We start from the raw sequence: 22,067 nt of genomic DNA on the forward strand, positions 1-22,067 counted from the left end.
ATCAAAATGTGGGACTGATGACCAAAGCTAATAAAAGCTAACATTGCTACATTACATCAACAGAATGGTGTCAGCCAGAGCACTAACTAAAAGTTGGCAAAGGATGATTGAATCAGGTTTGTAGTCTTGTTTACTTCTTCTTTAATTATATATTTGCTGATTTAAATAATTATTTTACCAAATTGAGTCTGTATTTTATACAGTGAAATAGTTTATACTGTTGCTGTTTAGACCAGTCAGCATTTGAGAGGTTTGGCATCATGTGGTTTTGCTGAAAAAAATGTTTATATCTCTTAAAGTAAAGGATTGAGGACGGTATGGTTCTGCTCAAACTCTGGCATCGAGTCAGCGCTGGTATAGAAAAATTTCCAGTGGTACTCAGGTTCTTTGCATGTGTGTTTTATGTAGAAAACTGACTGGTTTTAGGGCTTCCTATTGTTTTGAAAAGCAGTCAGCCCACACACTGAAGCCATTTCTTTACAGCTGGACTCGGTGACCACACACAGCATCTCAGAAGAAGTCCTGTTGTCCTCGGAGAGAAGTTCAAAACTCTGAACCAAATCCAACTGGCCCTCAGACGTACTTGTGCCTCGATGCTTCCAGGCTTAATGCAACACTGAGATAAACATCAGATGCTTCTGTGTTAAACACACTGAGGTGTCATTGATATAATCTTATTATTTAACTCTTGGTAAGACAGTAAATAAGCATATTTTCCCAAATTTTGAAGTATATGTTTACCACTGCCAACAATTAGAATGCATGTTTTTCAAAACAAAGCAGTTATTTTGTAAATTTTGAACAATTAAGTTTGGAGGATGTAATCAGAACTCTTCTGTGTCTTTTTCGACACAAACCAGACATTGAATTCAGAAAAATAACACTTTACAAATACAGCACTTTGGAGAGGGATGTAAAAAAAAAAAAAAAGGCTGAAAGTAAGAAAATGTGAATCGTGAGCCTGGATGTTAGTCTGCAAAGGAGCCGTGAGTCCTAAAGCTGGGTTAGTAAAGAGAAGATACTACTGATTAATGTTTCAGAAATACCAAACTGGAAAGATGAGTGGAAAACTACAAGGAGAAAAAAAAAAAATGAATAAATCAACCGTAAGAGTCTTTAGAAGAGCCTCTGCGGCCCTCTATCTCAGCGCTTCAAAAGGGAAAGAAAGGAGAGGATTATTGAGATGTTACAAATCAAGCAGATTTACGAAGGATAGAAACCAGGATATTACGTAGCCAGCAGCGATTGCAAAGAAAAAAAAAAAAAAAAAAAGACAAAGAACGGAATTGTCGGCCGCTGTGTGAGCAAAGGATAAAGCAGTGAAGATAGAGACTGAGGGGAAGAGAGAGGAGAGAGAGAGAGAGAGAGAGGGGTCAAGGGTCACCTGTTGAGTTGTGATATTAATCTAAACCCCGGCCGTTTTTCCTCAGTCCATGGCTGCTGTTCCCTTCAAAGAGAGAGAGACAGAGGGAAAAGAACCACAGACAAATTTACTGGGTGAAAGAAGAGACCCCTGGCTGCTGAAGGACGAGAAAGTCCTGCTCTTAAGTTTGTGAAGAGAAGAAAAAGATCTTGTTTAAAAAAATAAAATAAATGATTTGTGTGTGTTGGTGCATGTGTTGAAAGAAGACAGACCCTGGAAAAAAAAAACAAAAAAAACACACTCAGATGCAGCACAATACCATTGTATATCCGAGGAAAAATGGAAAGACAAAATAAATTAAAAGCAGAGGGAGAACAAATGAGACGGAAGAAAGGAAGACAAACAACAGGAGTGCTAAGAAGAAGGATTACTGGAAGCTAAACCTGCAGCTGAAGAACAGCCGTTCTCCCCCGTATCTAATGGGGAGAAAACCGGTGAAACGCAGCCAGCTCTCTGGGGGAAATGACTGGCCAGAAAGAGAAACGACATAAACAACTCGATGTGAAGAGTCATTGTCGGAGCCTGAAACGACGGAGTGGGAACAGTGACTAAGTGGATTTTTTTTTTTTTTTTGAAGCGTTCAGCAAAAAAGGGGTCTTGACTCTTCCTTAAGACTGAAAGCGTACTGAAGCGACCGCTGTTGCGAATCGTCTTCTAAAAATACATCTAGACTGCAGAAAGAACTCGAATGAACTTCCTATTTGTGAAAGAAAGAGAAAGGGGTTTTAGTCACTACACAACCTTTGTTAAGCCGTGCTGGTTGTCATGTTCCTGGAATGCTTGCTTACTAGATTGTATCTACAGAATTTAGGAAATGTTGTTTTTTCAGCGTTAAGCGAGGAATTCAAAGCCGGTGCTCTGTGGCGCTCGGGCGTAAAGGAGATTTCTAGTTACACACGATTTGGGGTCTTATTTTTGGCTGCAGTTTCTCTTGACTTATCATTATCAGATAAACTCCTACTCATTAAAGTAATTGCTGAAATCTGGGAGCATGGTGAAGAATGAAAGCAGCAACAGCAGTCACACCATCAGACAGGTTGTACACAAACCGAACGTTGGGCCAGATTATCTGCAGCGCTTTATGTGAGGGTGGAGTAACACTGACAGCGAGTGCCAGCGCATGTTTTTTGTGATGTCACTGCAGTCCCAGATCTCAGCAATTACCTTGATGAGAACAATGTTATTATTACTGTTATAAATGTTGGCCAACATGGCCGGATCAACAGGCTATGAGGCCCTGGGGCAATAATGTTTATGTCCCCCCCACCCCCCAACCTTTCTCCCACATGTTCTCTCATGTATATCCTGTTACCTTTAATTACCATGTATATAGAACGAGGTAAACTACCAGCCAGCTTGAGCCCTAGAAACCAACCACGTGTCATCTAGTTAAGATACATAAACATACTTGGATATATGCACCATGTAAACATGACATAAACATAATTAAGGAAGGTATTAAAACTGGATTTGCACACAGGGCCCCTCTACAACACGTATTAGCAAAATAACTGAGCAATTATTCAAATTATCACAATCTATGTGCCACTAGGTGATCATGTCGACTTGCACAGGAATACATCATAATTATTCTTTACAAAAACATTGGAAACACTTTTCTATCAAGCAGAAATATGAAACAAGGCTTATAACCACCTTAAAAAGTTCAACATAATGTAGCATTAAAGGCCTGTAGGTCTCCGGCCGTGCAACAGGGGGCAATCTCTGATATGTCCTTTCATGTAACATTGACGAGCGGTGTAAAAATAGACAAAACTACAACACAGACAACCCCTCCACGTGTGCCGAATCACCTGGTTAAGCCACTATGCCTGTCACTGAAGGGTGTAATAACCTTTATTTAGCCTGAGATATACGACGTAGGCTGTGGAATGCAGATGAGCTGCGGCACTCCACCCATCCCACAACAAATACTGTATCACTCCGACACAATTGCAAGCTGATTTTGTTTCCGTTTGTTACCACCGTGAGTTTTTTTTCTTTCCAGCTTGTCTTCTTGTTCAGAAAGGTGTAATGTTCTTAAATTAAACACATGAAACTGATTTAAAATTTTGACAATCATACAAGCACATAATATACATCTAGAATAATAGCTCAGTCAACTTTATTAGCCAAAATAGTCAAGATGAAACACAAACAGACTGACTGACGGTTAACTGGGGTAAACTAGTTGAATATTATACAACATCTGATGCTGACCAGTGCTTTCAAAGGGAACATACGCACATTTACGGGTCTATATTTTATTCTGGGACACTACTGGAATATCTTGGCCTGATTTACAGTTAAAAGAACTCTATAAAGAACTTATTTATGCATCTAAACTAATGCCTTTTTGTTTTAAAATGCATAATTTTTGCTACTTTTACGACTAGCGTCCACATTACTCTGGTGTTTTTGAACCCCTAAAATTGAAACTTTTGCTGTGGTTTAGTAGAAAGGACTTCAAATGTTTTGCCAGTGACTTTACTCATTATATTAATATATAGAGTATAGTATATACGTTGATATACCTAAATATAAATACAAATTCACCATTAGTGAAGATTAAGCTATTTAGAATGAATATATAGAACATGCTATGCAAAGTAGTTTGGTTCCAGCTCAAATATATAATTCAGTTCATGTCTCATACTTTTTAATTTATTTATTTTTCTTTTTACAGATGGCTGAGGGTGGAAGAATTAAGGTGTGGGACTACTTCACCAAGGACCCATCTGGTACACTCATCTGTAATATCTGTGCAGGCTCTGTCAGTCAACGATCAAACAGCCTCAAACTGAAAAATACAACCAACTAGTGGGCACATCTTAAAGTGAAACATAAAGAAGCCTATCATGAGACACGTGATGAAGCAGCACAGCCCAAAGAAGACAAAGCTTCATCATCAACAACACAGCCTACACTCAAACAAGTGTTTGGTAAGACCACAAAGTGGACCCCACCCGACCCGACCCGAGATCAAAGGAGCTGGAGAAGTCGATCATGGAAACAATCACCACTGATATCCTTCCTTATGCAATTGTGGAGGGTACTGGTTTTAAAAGATTACTGGCCGAGGCAGAGCCCAGGTACCCTTTGAAAAATGAGAAGCATTTCTGCACTCAGCTGATGGGCCAAATTCACTCACAAGTTGTAACAAGAATAAAGCAACTTCTCTCTGTGGAAAATGCAGGAAACAGCATTCCCTTTACCACTGACTGTTGGTCTGGATCTACCGAAGCCCTCATGAGCTTGGCTGCTCATTTCATAGACAGTCCAAGTTGTGTTGAATGTGAAGGCCATGTCGGGGTCCCAAAAAGTGGAACACATCAGCAGATTATCCTGACCATGCTTGAGGAATGGAACATTGGTGCAAACATGGTAAAAGGCATGAGGCTTGTGGAGAATCCTGACCTGAGCTACAGTGCTCATATACTTCAACCGATCATTAATGATGGCCTCAGCTCCCAGAAGATGGTGGTGAACATACTGGCCAAAGTAAAAGTATTCTACATCCACCAAAATTCTTTCAAATCTTTATAAATTAATCTCCAATATAGATAACAGCATCCTCCTGCCAACTGCTAAGCTGGACAGAGATTTATCTCTCCCCTCTGACACCAACCTCTGGACATATGTCTGCAGAAATTAATTTGAAATGACAAAGAATACAAGTCTACAACTAATCCAGTATAAAATCCTCCATAGAGCACACATCACTCAACATAAAATGCATAGAATGGATCTCTCCAACACAGATAAATGTTCATAATACACTCTAGGCACCACAGACCACCTCCACTCCTTATGGCTCCACTCGTGCAACACATTTGCTTGAAGGTAACACAGAAGCTGTCCTCAGTCTTGGGTTGCAGCATTCCCCTCTCTCCCTCATTACGCATACTTGGCGATTTATCGTCGGTTGAACTTCCACCAAAACACACAAAACCCACACTGGTTGCCCTAGCTATCGCCAAGAAAGTCATTCTTACAAACTGGAAAACCAAACAAACAGTAAACATCAATCATTGGTTAAATCTTCTCACAGAGCATATATCAATGGAAAAAAAGAAAACAAATGTTACATTTTTTTTTGTAAAACTTGGATTCCATTCATCATAAATGTCAATCTTAATTTTGTCTGTTAGCAAATGCCAGTAAACCAGCCACATCATACATATGCATGCATTCATATACACGTCATACACTCAACATTTCACTACCAAACTGTCTCACAATTTATCCCTCAACACCTCATCCATTAACACTCTGCTCATTTAGAAAGCTAATAATCTACCTCCTCCTTCCTTTGCTAAGTCCTTTCTCGTATTTATTATATGTATGCATCTTCTTTTTTCCTCTCCACCTCCCCCCATATAAATACTACTTTACCCACCGCAACTAGGATAACCATTGTTTTGGTCACCAGCATCATTATGGGCATCAAAAATGGATCATTGGTCAATTGGCTTTATACTTACTCAAAGGTTGTTTTTTTTTGTTTGTTTATACAATTTATCTATGTTTTGTTATGTTTTATTCAACCATATCTGAATGATGGGACCACCTTGGACTGGCCCTTGATGACTGTGGGAGATTTGGGGGACTGGACTGGTTTGGGACAGTGTGGAGTCAGAGGACCTGATCCCTGCTAAACCCCTCTCCAAATAGAAAGCTGCTCTTCAGACCCAGTTGAACAGATTGTTCTAAAGGCAACATGCAGACCACCCACCCACCCACACAAACACACACACACCTACCTACACACATGTACCACAATAAATGATTCTAAGCCCAACATTATGCTTAGCTGTTCTTATTATTGCTGCTGTTTTGATTTTTTTCTTTTGTTTCGGTTTGTTCGTTTTTATTTCTCCCTCTTATTTTGTGCTGTGTCATACATGTCTTCATGTTGGTCACTTGTATTGTATTCCCATGTGTATACAGATGGTTTGTCATGGGATGCATGTCATGGCATGAATATCCATACTGACAAAACCCCAGCAGCTGACTTCCTGTCACTTCTGTTCTTATTTGACCTCAAACAGGCCCCCACACAGACAAAGTGGGCGATACTCTTGATGTGATTTTGACTGCTGCTCTACAGCAAATCTGACTGACACCCCCCCTACCTCTGCCTGACTAATTCTTTGTTCAATTCACAATCTCCTTACCAAAACATCCTCATGTTCCTCCGCAATTGGTCTCCTTCCACTGAAACATCCGGTCCCTCACACCGACTCAACTTTCCAATGAGCTCTCCATGTCTCCTCATAATGAATTCTCCTAAATCCCTGTCAATGAGGCTACAGACACACTCTGTTCCTCACAAGCCTCCTATCTTAACAATCTCTGCCCTCTAACATCCAAACCTGCTCGCAACAGCCCCCCCAGTCCATGGCTCACTGAAGTCAGAGAGCAAAGAACGGAGCTCAAAGCGGCAAAGAGAAAATGGCGTGAATACAGAGAGCCCACTGACCTCAGTGACTATCAGGGTCTCCAAGCATCATTCTCTTCCAGATCTATGGCGCTACAGACACTTGGAAAATGTTCTCTGCTTTTAACTGACTCCTCAATCCGCCTCCTCCTCCGCCCTCCAGTCTGCTCACTGCAGACATGTTTGCCTTGTTCTTTATTGATAAAGGTCTCTGCCATCAGTAACCAGTTCTCTGAGGCTGACCAACTCAGTCTACAGCTGCCAGCTAACAAGGCCACACTCTCCTCGTTCTCTCCTTTGACCGAGGGGGAAGTCTCCAAACTTCTGCTGGACTCTCGCACCAATGCCATCCAACCTTCTACAGACCATCTCCCCCGCACTTCACCCCGCAGTCAAATAACATCAACTCCTTGCTTATAACAAGTGCTTTCCCCACCGCATTTAAGCAAGCTTGAGTCACCCCATTGCTCAAAAAACCTACACTCAGCCCAGCCTAGGTTGAAAACCACAGACTGGTCAGTCCTCAGCTCTCTTGCTGCTAGATCTGTCAGCTGTCTTTGACACAATTTCCCACCAAATCCTTCTCTCCACACTCATTGAGCTTGGTATCTCAGGATCTGCCCTCTGCTGGTTCATGTCCTACCTCTTAAGGAGATCTTTTAGAGTATCTTGGAGGGGAGAAGTGTCCAAACTGCATGGCTTATCCACAGGGGTTCCTCAAGGGTCAGTCCTTGGTCCCCTTCTCTACTCAATATACACCACCTCACTTGGTGCAATCATCTGCTCCCATGATTTCTCATACCATTGCTATGCTGACGATACCCAGCTCTTCTTATCATTCCTGCCTGAAGACCACACGGTCTCTGCTGGGATCTCGTCATGCCTTGCTGATATCTTGGCATGGATAAAACAATACTACCTTCAACTTAACCTCTGTAAGACTGAGTTCCTTGTCATCCCAGCCAGTCCCTCTATACAACAACAGATCAGTATCCAGCTCGAATCAACCCAACTCATGCCCAAAAAGTCTGCCCGAAACTTGGGTGTCATGACTGATGACCAACTAACCTTTAAGGTTCAGGTGGCCTCAATTGCTTGGTCGTGTCGATTTGCCCTGTACAACATCAGGAAGATCAGACCCTACCTGTCTGAGCATGCAGCACAACTCCTGTTACAGGCTCTCGTAATATCACAGGTTAGAAACAGCGGCACAGCTGGTCTTCAACCAGCCCAAAACAGCACGTCACGCCGCTGTTCATATCCCTCAACTGGCCCCCAGTTGCGACCCGCATCAAATTCAAAACCCTGACACTCGCTTACAAAACAGTAACTAAAACAGCTCCTGCCTACATGAACTCCCTCATTCAGGTCTATGCTCCCTCCCATTCATGACATTCTGTCAACAAAAGGCACCTGGTACCACAACAGGGCCCTAAGCTGCTCTCAATCTTTGAGAAAAGACCAAAGTGCCAGCTCTTTTGTGAACACCTTCACACTTGATGGACTGAAAAAAATAAAATAAATAAATCTGCTTTTATGCATTCTGTGCACTCTATGTGTTGCCTCTATGCACTGTGTGTTGGCACCTACGTCCAATCAGACTCAAACTTAGCTTTATGGCACAAGCATCTTCTAAATGAAATTGTAAAACACACACACATACACATATATAAATATATATGTGTATGCATATATGCATACACATATGTAAAAATATATATATATATATATATATATATCCACACACATGTGCTGATATAAATATCGGTATCTGCATCAAACCCAAAAACTAGTATCGCTCAGGCTCTAGTGTTTATAGGAAAGCAGCAATCAGACCACCTAGCCCTGCTGTAAAATCCCTCATGAATCATCACACAACATCTCCCAGAGAGGGAGAAGAGGAAATTTTAAGATCCCTTCCCTGGAAGACTTTTCTACAGCACAATCTCCAGGGAGCTTTGTCTGAGATTTCATCCCGAGAGAGGCTGGTATAGGAATAGCAGGCCAAAGATGGGTGAATGGAAGAGGAGGAGGGCGTGGGACAGGATCAAGGCTCTGACCCTGAAGCAGATGGACTCCGAAGGGACGCATCCAGGGCTGTATTCAGGTCTAATGCCTGAGGACCGCAGGAACCAATCCCCTGTAAGAACTGCTCTTCCCAGACACCATCGTACTGCAATGTTTTTTTGACACGCCGCAGTTCTGAGCAAGCACTATACTTTGATTTAACTCTAGAGGACAGATGGTGGACTGACTACAGATGGACAAAGTTGGGAAATCACTACTTTTTTTTTCTAAAGGAAAAAAACAAAATCAGCCTCACCAAATCCAGAGAGATGATAAAATCTGTTGGCCAGACTGCTGGTCATGGAGCGGTTAAAGGCTATGTGAACAGCTCTGTTCCCCTGCATTGCTGTCGTGCCTGTTGATCCCTTAGCACGGGCCCACTGCCTCTAAGTTTTGATCTATTGGAGGCTGGGAAGCTTGACATGAATTACCCTATTATAAACATACAGCGGTACAAATAGAACTAACTGTAACCAAAACACTCACAAATAGTACATTTCACAAGATGCATGCTTACTGTGCACATCTCTTTCACCGGTTTAGTTGATTTGAACTGGATGCCTTACTGACTTTTGCCATACACCAATCCTCATTGCTTGAGAGGCTGGGTATACAGCAGATGGCTAAGCACACTGCTGTGGTAGTTAAAGCGCTGAAACAGTTAAAGAGCTCTGTGGCTCTTCTCCAGAGCTGACTGGCGGTAATGCAGTGCAGATGTGGTTGGCGTTGTAAACACTTACCGCCCCACTCTCCCCTGAGACAGACAAGCAGGGAATCTGCCTCTCACTGCAACAACACAAGAGGCTAAGACCATTTCCATGGATGGATATTAAGTTGAGCCACTGATCTGTCCACTGGGCAACAAGAAAATGGTTTTAAACATAATCAGTATATCAACAATAAGTCTCTTGTAGAGGACTGTAAGAACAGAATTTTCTTCAATGGGATTTCCCAACAGGCTACTGGAAGAAGAGCTTCCCTAATCTGGCATGACTTCAGCCCAGACTCTGGTTTCTCATTCCCCCCTCCAACAGTGGGTCATGTCTTTATCAAAGCTACAAGTTCAAGTCAGTAGTCTGGGAGTAAAAACATGACTAGTTTTTGTACAGTTCATTCCTTTTTGCCCACCTACATAGCTCACAGGACACAGACGAGCTTGTGATATATTGCTGCTGTGAGGGCATCAATCATGATATAATTCATGAAATTACTAGGTTGAAATGGAAACATCCGCTTCAAAATTCTCAAGCAGACTACATCAGGCAATGTGGCTTGATGTGACTGGTGCCGTCTGTCTGCTTGAACCCTTGGATCTACCCAGAACACCTGGGAAGTATGCAGCTATCCATCATCAGAAGGTTAATGCCAATATATTTTGTATGCTACAATTGCACAAGGATATGCATTTGACAACATATTTTGAAAGTAAAATGATGGTGCTGCTACATTAGAATATGATAGCATGGTACCATTGTCCTGTTCTTTAAAGGGAAATTCTAGATCGTGTTTCCATGTGAGCTTTCACTTCGTATGCTCTAAACCTCTGGGCTTTAGCCGTCTTTGGTCCATGACCCTCAGACGGTGAGAAATGCTGTAATACATATATGACACTTTTCATACAGTGGTTGCAACTGACGGTGCTGAACATATAAGAATTACGTTAAAATTAGAGATTGAAAGTAGGACATTGAAGTGCACTTGTACGGTAAACAAATTAATAAATGTTGGGTAGGAAGTTAACTGAAGGCCAGTTTGTATAGGTAGGTTTTTATTTGGCTTTTAAAAGTGCTCACTAAAGTCGCCTCTTTAATCTCTGCTGGTGAAGTGTTTCAGATTTTAGGTGCATAAACAGAGCAGGTATTGCAAAAGCAGCAGTGGGTATTAGAGGACCTAAGGGCACGGGTTGGGACGTGTGGTTTCAGTAGTTCTGCAATATTGTAAACTATTAAAATAATTTCAAAATCAATTGTAAAAGTAACAGGGAGAGTCGCTAAAATCAGTGTAATGTGCTCACTTTTTTATGGAGAGTAAGGTTAAAAGTGCAGTACAGCATAGTAGTGAATTTGACTAGAGATGAAGGTATGAATGAGTTTTTCTGCATTTTTTTTGCTTAAAAATGACCAAACTCTTGCAATATATTCCTGAGGTGAAAAGGCTGATTTTATGATAGAATCTTTATGAGAGTTAAAATTTCATTCCCTGTCTAAAGTTACACCCAGGCTGTTTACTTCTGATTTAGTTTTGTTAGCTTGGTATCACATTTTGCAGAGTGCTCTGCAAAATGCTTTCGGGTCTGATCGAGAGAGGAGGAACATAAATGCTGCATGCATTTCCTGTTACACCACAGTAGTTCTATCCTACCACTTTCATGCAATAGTCATCTTTACCTTCTTCATCCGTTCTCCTCTCAATATGCTCTAAACTCATGTAATGTAAAAGTCTAATTCACCCCTGACATCCTGGCAGATCCAGGAGGTCAGGAGGGTTCATTTGCCAGCTTTTTTAGCACAGTGAAGTACCACAGCCAGGATTGTTCATGTTAGTCTTGGCTGAGTCTCTTAAAAAAAAAAAAAAAAAAAAAAAAGGATGCAAGGCAGATATGTGCAGGAAAGCTCTAGATCAAATCAGAAAGTTGCTTTGAAAGTGAGCTGGTCACACCCTTAACTAAACTCAGTTCATTAAATAATCTACAGTAAAATGCAACCCAAAAGAAAACTTGTGTAAACTCTCTGATAAGTAGATGTTGGGTATTGAACAGAGGGGTCTCCATGTTTTGGGGCTCTTGTCTGTTCAGACACAGTCGGTAAGCCAGTGCTGAGGGTAAAACTTGTATATCTCTGCCTGTGACAGTGAAAGCTGGCCAAAATCCACTGCTGAGGGGGAAGTTTATCCTGTTACACACTGTGACAACAATCTGCTGCAGGTTGGAGCAGGAGGCTCGGCTTGGCCTGCAGAGACTTGACGGAGCTGATGCCAATCACATATAGAGGGCTACGGTGGAAGCTAGGGTGGAAGCGAGGGAAGGGAGAGATGAGAACGTGTGGGGGTATAGTAGAGTAAAATTGTGTGCCGTTTCACAAGGTTACATAAAATGTATTTTTTCCTTTTTTCATTACAAAAGCAGGGACATTGTGTTAAAACTGCTACAATAACAAAAACAGACTGTGCAAGTACTGTACATCCACAAAGAGAGACCACGTATAGCAATTACAAGAAAATCATTCTGTCACAAACAACTGTAGCCCGTCATTTTACAGGGTATAAAAAAAACCTGTTGTTGAACCGTTTTATGCTTCAGAAAGATTCAACCAATCAATTCAGAGATTCTCTCCATGTGAAGTATGAATGATTAGTCTACTAGCCACGCCTGCACCTGGCATCATGACAGGAGATTAACTTATTTACTTAAATAAACTAACATTTTTGTATTCCCACTGAAGATTAATTTTTAATATCAAACCTAAGAGTTTGCGTTCTGTGCTTTGAGCCACATGGCTCTCCCAGAAACACACCCACTCCGAGAGCGCTGACGTCTGGTTGCTCCGTGAGGACGTTTGTCAGCCAACCTGTTTTGTGCTGTCAACAATGACGAGAGGGCGTGGGCCTTATTCGCTTCTACAGTACAAGCTGTTATAGTGCTCTCGACAAGGAGCCTGGCGAATGTCTGTGTCGGCGCTATGGGAGAAGACGAAGCAGGGGTGATTGGCGGCCGGCCAAGCCAGCATACAAAACACAAGTGTGGAGACAGAGCAAGGGCCTGAAAAGAGAGTGAGTGGGAAGGAGCTTGGCTGAGCTTTTTATCACAGGGCTATAATTCACTCCCTTGTAAACACTGAGGAAAAGCTGTCTACCAATACACTGACTGTTCAACATAGGCACAACCAGAGCTGGAAAAAAAAAAGGGATCTTGCAGCTAACATCAAGGACAGCTAGGCTAGCATTGTTTTCCAGCAGGTACTGTGACTGAATCTCTGCTAAGTTGGAGATACCACATCGCAGCGGTGCTATGACAACACAAAATCCCTAAACAGTAGGATAACTGCTGTTGGGCATGACCTTTAATGCAAAAGGCTATCTGTCAAACACCTTTATGTAGACGGAAGTTTCCCGAGGGCTTACACAGCATCCTGACACTTGATGCATTTTTGCAGAAACAATTAAGGCCAACAGCTCCACCCGTCACGCCGCCTCAGTTTCGCTCTGGGCGTCCGCTGACTGTATACGTTTCTGATTTGAGTATGAGCGAGATGACTGGTGTCTGGATAAAGAAAGAAAAAAAAAAAACACTGGTAGGCGCAGAGAGAGAGAGTCGATAGAGGAAACGGGCTGGAAAGAGGAAACGGTTCCTGTTGTAAAATAATTGAGTTTTAGGAAGAAGAGAAAACAATAAGCATTCAGTCAGCGGCTCGCCAGGAGCTACACTCACCTTCTCCAGTTGTTGTCCGGAGGTGGGGACAGGTACACCGTTCCATACGGAGAGCTCTCTATGTGGGTGTTAGTTAAGGAAGTTTTTGGCACAAATAGAGAAACATCACTGTGACAGAAGGTGCATTTTATAACAATAACATGTACATATTCCTATGTTATTGGATACTAACACATAGAAAGAAATGTGAGACAAAGAGAATGCAACACATCTCTCATCTGACTTGAAATTATTGCAAAGTATAAAAGCTTTCTTGTGCAATGTGTTAACTCACACCACACGCTTCAAATCGGCCTTTCTGCACGGCCAAAACATGCGACTTCAGTGCTCACGCTGTACGGATCAACAGCATGGTGCCTACACTGAATGTAAGCATCGGACCCCGGATTGGTTTTATCAAGAGACAATTCAGAGAAAGTTTATTCACACACCCTACTCTCAACAATGTTGGTAGAAACATTACTTTGTGCATTACTTTGTGCAACATTACTTTGTGCAATTCTACTATAAATGGAAGAGAAAAAGAAAAATATGGAGCCGCCCATGCCTGGAAGATGCAAATAATCTGATCTGTCCGTTCTGTTGCTAGCTAAGCTCGGTTTTACGTCACAGCAGTCGCAGTCAAGACTGCAGTTTTAGCCTCGACATGTACTAGCGGTTACTCCATTAATATTTAAACAAGCTGTCTATAACAAAACACATATTTTGACAACGCTCGTCTCGACTTTGGAACCGCTGGAAAGAACGCCAGCAATCCAACCGATCCTCCGGGAGCCAGATCTTTGATCGTTTAGGCAAAAATCAGGTGTCAGATCTGGTGAAATTTCAGCCAGATTCTAAAAAATTATTAACAGCTTTGGGGTTTAAAAATCAAGCATAATCCGTGCAGTGTCAGTCCAAGCTTTTAGTCTACTTCTTCGTCTTGATGTGTAAATACATGATGATAAAAACTCAGGATGACAGTTAAACGTGTTCAAAGAGAAAAGAAAGCATTTATAATGTAGGGCGCATTCTCATCAAAGTTCCACTGCGGTGAGAGACAAGTGTGAACAAAGAGAGCTGCCTTTTTCAAATACTTAGTGAAACAATGACAGCATTATTTGATTTACTGCTGAGTGCAGACAGAGTTCCTGGCATTGTCTGTGGAAGGGCAGGACTTCAGTAGGGTGGTGTTTTGTCTTGCCAACAGTCCCTCTTTTTTTTTAGTGTTTACAAGTCGAGCTCCTCTGCTCTGGTATCAGTCTCCAGTCTGAACTGGTGGTTTTTTATTTGGGGGGGGGGGGGGGGGGGGGGTGTTGAAAATTATGACCAATCAACACAAGGACAACCTCTTGCTCTACACGGTTTCTGTTTCAGCCTTGGACGAATTATTATCAGCAGTAAGACAGATTTACCGCACATAGACTGGAGCCCTGTTATCTCTCATCACCTCCGACACAAAACATTTGATAAGCCCCTTTTTAAACATTCACCACCGCAAACTAAGTAGAGAAGACATTATTGTGGTTCTTCTAGACACAGAGAAAGAGACGAAAACGATCCTGTCGAACTGGTTGTTTGAACTGGTTCATCTTCCAGCAACTATAACGGTGGGGTCAACCCCCGAACTGTAGATGGCACACTCAAGTTGTATGTCTGGTATGTTGAAAAGAATGAATGAGTTATCATTTCTCTATAGTACGCAGTGTGAGTGTAATCATTTTTTAAAAAAATCACCCTCTATTTCTCACAAACGACATTTTCAAATTACGGCGCTATGATTGGATAAGCCAGAAATTTTCACTTTCAAGATGATGCACTGCTCCCTCGTCATCATTTTTTAAAAATCGCTCTCCGCAGCAGATAAGCTCCATTGATTCTCGGTGCATTCTGGGACGGCCCACAGAACAGGCACATGAGGTATGACCTTTTCCTGTGGGCCCACATTCGCAATGTTTTTACTTCTCGTAAACCTATCTGGCAGAAGGGCTGGGTGTCGTTGGAAATATTTTCAATACTAGTGCCGATACTATATCTGAGCGCTATCTATAATAATAACAGACATTCTGTTTTGAAGGGCTATGCGCTGTTAGACTGTGCTGATAACAGTAGTTTTGTAAAAATGTGGAGACATGACCCTGGGTGGATGCTATCCCGACTAAAATCTTACAGCAAAAACAAAAACTCACTGACATTTATTCTGGCTTATGCAAGAATTCCCCTACAGGCATCAGTGAATCAATACAGTATCACATTATTTTAATTGGGTAGCTCTGACACTCAACAAAAAAGCCAAACATATTTGAATCCAAACTCTCTTTTAATGTCATTAAATTCTATATAGATATGTATTCTATTATCTAATGAAATTATAAATATAGAAAATTAAAGGCTTAATTTGGATGTGTTTTCATGAAATTGGGGAGTGGCGGTTGGCTGCAACAATTACTCCATTCATAGCGATGAATCATGGTATTCAAACAAAAAAAAAAAAAAAACGCACAATGACGGTAAATGTGAGCAAAGTCAAAGGAAATGCCTCGAACACAGATTCTGATAACAAATAAACAGCAGATTATATTTCATGATTGCAACCTTTTGTTCCGTGTAGAACAACGTTAGACTAACTACCGTCTCATATGACAGTGAGATTGCACCTCTTCACGTCTCCCCTTGTTTTTTCTGTGAAATGCTGCACTGGCTGTTTTACTACCATGACTTCTGACCTCTTCTGTCACACATATGCCTCCTAAAATAAATGCACAGTTTTTTTTTTCTTGAGAGTCTAGAGAATACAAAAACTTGACCAGATTTAGGACTGACTCAGGTGCTCATCATTCCCTCTGCTGATATTTTAAGAATGATAAATAAAATCCACTTGGAGATAATGAGATGTTCCCTCAAACACACACACACACACACACACCTTATGACCATGAGCTAACTGGACAGTCCTTTCTATTTTGGCACCGACAACACCAACAATCTCTTTCAACAATGACCTTTACACCATGTTGACCACACCGACTATATGCAAGGACACATGCGTACAGTATGCACATGTGTGAAACCAACACCACACACAAATGGGCAAACAGCTTCTGTTTTGATACTAACAACAACAGACTCACTTCCTGTGAGTGCCTACACCCGAGTTAACACATTAAGTGTGTTTTACATTACAACTACATTTCACAGTAAATAGGAGAACTTTAAGTCCAACTGAAATCACATTTATTCATACCTTTATGCAGTCAACGTGTTTTTAAATATATTTAAAAGGGGGGAAATATCAGAAAAGCTCCTTTTTTTTTCAGCTGCTGGAGGGACGTATTGGTGTTTGTGTTTGGTTGATGTTAGCTACCAGGCTGAGTACTGGTGCTACACCGTACAGAACAGAGAAAATAAACAAACCGCTGTAGCTACAAGTCATGGACAGACAAGGTGTTGTTAGCTTTGATATCAAAGACTAAGAACTGCACCAGCATCTAACCAGACCAAGTTAACATTTGCAGGTATGTTTACATGCTGTCAAATTGCTCCGGCTGAGTGGCTAGTTAGCTATCTAGCCTGCTAACTGAAGTTAGCGGTGCACTTACCCCCGGTGAATGTTTGTTTGGTGGCTCGTTTAGCAAGCTAAAAGTTGCAGTTTTAGAACTTAAGGATGTAGCTATTTCTCTTCAGCCAATCAGGAAACAGCACAGGCCAGTATGAAAACATGGCGGATTTCTGGACAGAGGAGAGGGAGGACCAGCTCATCCAACATTGTAGCTCAAAAACATACTTCAATAAAATGAGGTAAATTGTTAGTTGACGAGGTGAGTTAAGTTAGCTAACGTTAGCAAACAAAACACCGGTCAGCAGCCAAACGGTGGTAATGTTCAATGTGTTCATAGATGATAACACAGCTTGTTGGCTATCAAAAACAAACAGAAATCCAGCTAACCCACTTAATACAATATGTCAATACAGAAGTAGAGGGGGTTTGCCAGTGCGTTGTTGCTATGGTCATCTGTGTCTGCGTGCGTTGTTTTGATGTGAATGGCCCAGTTTCAGAGCGTTTTACAATCAGATGAAAGCTAATGTGGGTTGTTGTTCAGAGTCTGTGGCTCTCGTGATCTGTAGCAGGATGCTATCAGGCTCGGTGTGACTGTCTGCTCTGCTTATGATAGAACGACACGTTATCGCTTTATTCAAAGATTTGATTGGCTGTATCGAAATAAGGTCAACATTTACATAGACTGATAACTAATGGTATTCCATTGAATTAATGCAAAACTACAGTGCACCATCACGACACCAAAAAATACAGAATATAAATGTCTCCCCTTTTGGATTTTTTTTCTGAATGGAGAACACAGGACAAGTGATTCGCAGAGCAGGTATGTATGCTGTAGCAGACAAAAAGAGTTTGATTTCAGTTAGACTTAAAGACAAACCACAGATAGCTTGGTTATATTGTCTACATGAATTCAAATTAAACTGTGTTGATCAGGAACTCTTTGAAACAGTTAATATTTTAGAGCTATGCTAGACTAAATCAATAGTACTTTCCTCAATAGTGGAAAAGCCCCTTTGATGTGACTATTCTCATGTGTCCTCATGACTTTCTATTGTACACATCAGCCCTGGTTACATATGAAAACCTCATCAATGTATCATCAATGACATTAAAAAGGGAAACTAACGTGGGTTTATGGAATGTTTTCCTCAACATACAGCATGCATCCTCATGACCATTACTTTACACATCTGTTCTGATAGAAATATATACAGCGGTATGACATCAAACTCCCCTGAACCTATCATGCCACAGTGACAGGTCACTGAATCATCTCTGTCCGGAGGCGTAGAATAAACAGATCCACTTATTAAAACGCTAGGAATTGGGGGCGTACTGATGGATCAGTGGGCTAAGTGGTGTTTCATGTTAATGTGACATATTGGGTGTGAATCCAGATCAGGAAATGTAGTCCATGTCAACCACTCTGTCTCCCAGTCCTTCCTGTATCTCTTTATTACAAAGTATCGAGAAAATCCCAATGACTATATAATATTTATAAAGAACCTTTCAAAATAATATTTAACTTTACAGTTTTAATTTTGATTTACGAGAAGAACTCACCTTTGTGTGATGACGTATGGAGCTACATTTATGTGTGTATAAGTACTGTACATAGTGTTCTCGTTCAAAACAGTTCAAAACACTTGAGTTTTTGAGAAGTCAGGGCTCTGAAGGGGCCTTTCAGCACTCCAACTTGAATATGTAATTGTTCCCCGAGGTACTTAAATGAACTGTTATTTTTAAGGTTTGTTTGTTTAGATCCCCATTAACTACTGGATTGTAACAGTAGCTACTCTTCCTGGGGCTTTCACATGACGAAACAACTAAACACATACACACACACACACACACACACACGCATACCAATTTCACACCCACTGTAAAATTACACATACAGTTGAAACTTGAAACCATTCCATCTCCTATCATAGTTCATGGTTTTCTTATGGCCACTAATCCACTTGCTTCTTACGGTCTAGCTACTTATTACTGAGCAATTGAAGTGTTGAACTCGAAATCATCGTTCACAACAAAACTATTAAACAAACTCCCCGTTTCTTTGTCATATAGTAAATTCTTACAGTTCATTCCTTTATTCACTAATGTTCATACCTGTTAATAGGTGCAAATTCTGTTCCATGTAAATCAGTCCAGTCCTTTTAACCTGATGTTTTGCATCCCTGGTTCAATCACCTCTTTCCAATACGCCTCCGCTACTAAATGATCCGTGAATTTTTTTTTTTATTCTTCCCTGAAAGTTATAATCAATGTATTGTATTAAGTTTAGACAGAGGTTGTATTTTCTGCTGTGGCTTTCCAGCCGCTCGACCTTTTCTTTTAGTTCATCATCCTCCTCGCGGAGTAGCTCGTTTACCGTCACCAATTTTCTAATCCGAGTATCTATATTGCATAACGCTTCTTCAACATCACCAATTTTACGGCTGCACACACACACAGATATGTCCTCCTGAAGAGCATTTAGCTGCAGTTGCAATTCGTCCCTTGCTGCGCTGATTTCGTCTCTTACTATCATGCGAATTAAAGAAGGTAATTCTTGTAGATTTTCCTCTTAACAATCCATGTCCACTGCAGTCAGCTGTGTATAAACAGTTTCACGCTCTCTTTTGTCCATGCTTTTGTCGTCCTTGGAGGCATAACACAACTTTCATTCTTAGTTAATATCAGTAAATCCTTGTTTTTTTTTGCCGAATTTCAGACACGTTCTGTTAGAGCTTTGCATTCCTACCGCATTCTCAGCTTTGGCGCATGCTCAAACCTGTCTCGTTGGGTTGGACCGTGTTTGGGTTCAACCCAAACTTCAAGACAGAGTTGACAGACGTGATTTAAATTTTTTCAGGACAGTATTTCCAAGGTACACAAGATGATCTATTATCATAACCTGACAAGATTATTGCAGGTTTACGTTCTACCGCTGATTTACATGTCTCTATTCTCTACTGCATGAGACACCGACGTAGCTCTGTGATCAATTCTGATGCAATCATACAAAACATGTCATAGGTGACACAATTCATGGTAATTTCCTGTGCATTGGAAATGGGAGCGGTCTACATTATGCCATCTGGTTTACAAAATTTTATGAAACCCTAATTATATGACTACAAACCATGGACATTGGTGCCAGAATGTAGCAGGAAAAGACTGATTTCACAACTCTTACTCACTCCAACGCTGACGAGACTCTGTGGAAATGGATTCTGAAGAGTCTAGTTGAGAGTTAAAGTGCAAACACTCCTCCTGTTCCTCACTCCACAGTACATATAATCACTTTCGCAACAATTAGACCCTTCTGAAGCTCCCTCATGAAAACACATCTCCTGCTACGCTTGTATGCAATACACACACATGCGTATACCACCTGAGAGTGCATTCAGAGTATGCTAAGAATCTCCTACTGTCAATGTCCATTAGGCATAAGTAAAGCGCCCTGTCTCTGCGTCACATTTCAAATTAGCATAATGACTAATTCTGATCCCAAGGCTACAAAACAGCTGCCTACGCTGGTGAGTGTAACACAAACCGCCATTGAAAAAAAAAAAAAAACAACAACAATGAAGACCAATCGCCTAGAAGCCACAACACCCACTTCCACATGGCCGATTAACCTTTCGTGATGACGAAAATATCTGCATCACATCACGGCGATGTGTTAGTGAGGTGTCCTGCTGTTAATGACTTAGGCTCGGAAGGATATCTGCCGTCCGTGCTTGTCGATGGGTCGGCGATGGGGGGAGTTGATGCGGTTGCGGTCCCTGTGGACCCTCTCGACCAGTCCGTGGTGGCGGGTCCCTCTGACGGAGTCTAACCCTGAAGGAAAACCACCCTGAGAAAGAGACAGGAGGAGGCTGTTTACATCACACACGTAACACTGCAGTTTCACAAAAGGTTGGCAGGGAGAAGACATCACTTTGTCAAATTTTAATCAAAGTGCAGCTGCTTATTTTGTTCATTTAGCAGAAACCAATATTTCTTCTATATTGAGTCTAAAGCCTCAGTCATTTATACACTGATGAGGTTATCCTACTACATGGTGTTACAATCCTCACCTACTATTGTACTGTCATATGTCGACTGCTACTACAGCAAAAAGTGAATATAGACTACGTTTCATGGGTTGTGTTTTTTCAGGTCTTGCTGGCACTTCAAGCACAAAGGACTGCTGATTAACACTACAGGCACAAAGGTGTGATTAAATATTGTCTCTTTTGTTTAGTGTGACACACTTTCCATAAAAGGTGTTTTCTGGGAAACATTTTCATAAAAATACGATAATAATATAAGGTAAAAATATACTCTAACGTTGATGTATTATACTATGAAATTAAAGTAAAACAAAATGTATTTTAACATGAATGGGACACTCAAATATAGTCAATTGAAAAGAGCACTAAAGAGTATTCCTAAGAGATTATTATGTACATTTTTCTCTTTCATTGTTTAACACATTTACAATGAGATAAAAAAAACTTTTAATTTTATTGTGGCTATAAAGCTCCAATCCTTTATTGCCCTGTTCACATCCACTGTTAGAGTCCACATGGTTCACATGCAGCCGATATAAATAATCCACGTCTGAATTTTGCTGCAGTGGCAACTATTAGTGAAACAGTGAAAAAGGTAAACAACCTTTCTGTTCTCTTGCAAGGAGTCAAGACACCTGCTGACAGCTGTTTTATGCTGATTTATGATCTAACTGTATATAAAGTAGTGTAAACTAGCTCCACCTCCAGCAGCTACAACAGTAACATGCTGCTCTAACACTGATGCTTCACTATTAATAATCTAATGATGTCATATATAATAATATATCAGTCAGAGGGACCAAACCACTACTTTTACTGCAATACTTTAACTACATTTTTCTCTCTCTCGGAACTGGTTCTCATAACATGCTGTCTGACCACATGAGAAATCAAATGAATTTATAGTTGTTCTGAACATCTTCACTCAAAGGTGGAGTGAAAAGCCGACCGTAACAGAGAGGGGACTGGGAGACGCCGTATCGTTTCACTATGGTGATATCGGCACATATTTTAATAATAGTTTTGAACTCAGCCAGTGTTATGGGTCTCTCGTTTGTCATTCTGACGGCAGCAACACTACAGGGTAACCAGGTTACCTTACATCTATGCTACAGCTAATGGTA

At 41.1% G+C, this 22,067-nt stretch overlaps 1 protein-coding gene across 4 annotated transcripts in view; it reads right to left on the bottom strand.

Moving 5' to 3' along the window:
* crtc3 (CREB regulated transcription coactivator 3) overlaps window positions 1-22,067 on the bottom strand; it is a 48,812-nt gene that overhangs the window by 15,409 nt on the left and 11,336 nt on the right. For 2 of the 4 annotated variants that reach the window (XM_044356614.1, XM_044356605.1), the window contains exons 3-5: window positions 20,616-20,744; window positions 13,357-13,418; window positions 1,385-1,447 (exon numbers count right to left, since the gene is read on the bottom strand). In XM_044356614.1, coding sequence (XP_044212549.1) covers window positions 1,385-1,447; window positions 13,357-13,418; window positions 20,616-20,744 — 254 coding nt within the window. The remainder of the gene's footprint in view (window positions 1-1,384; window positions 1,448-13,356; window positions 13,419-20,615; window positions 20,745-22,067) is intronic. The other 2 variants (XM_044356623.1, XM_044356622.1) reach the window with 1 other exon arrangement.

This window comes from Thunnus albacares, chromosome 1, assembly GCF_914725855.1.
Source record: "Thunnus albacares chromosome 1, fThuAlb1.1, whole genome shotgun sequence".
Taxonomy (NCBI): domain Eukaryota; kingdom Metazoa; phylum Chordata; class Actinopteri; order Scombriformes; family Scombridae; genus Thunnus; species Thunnus albacares.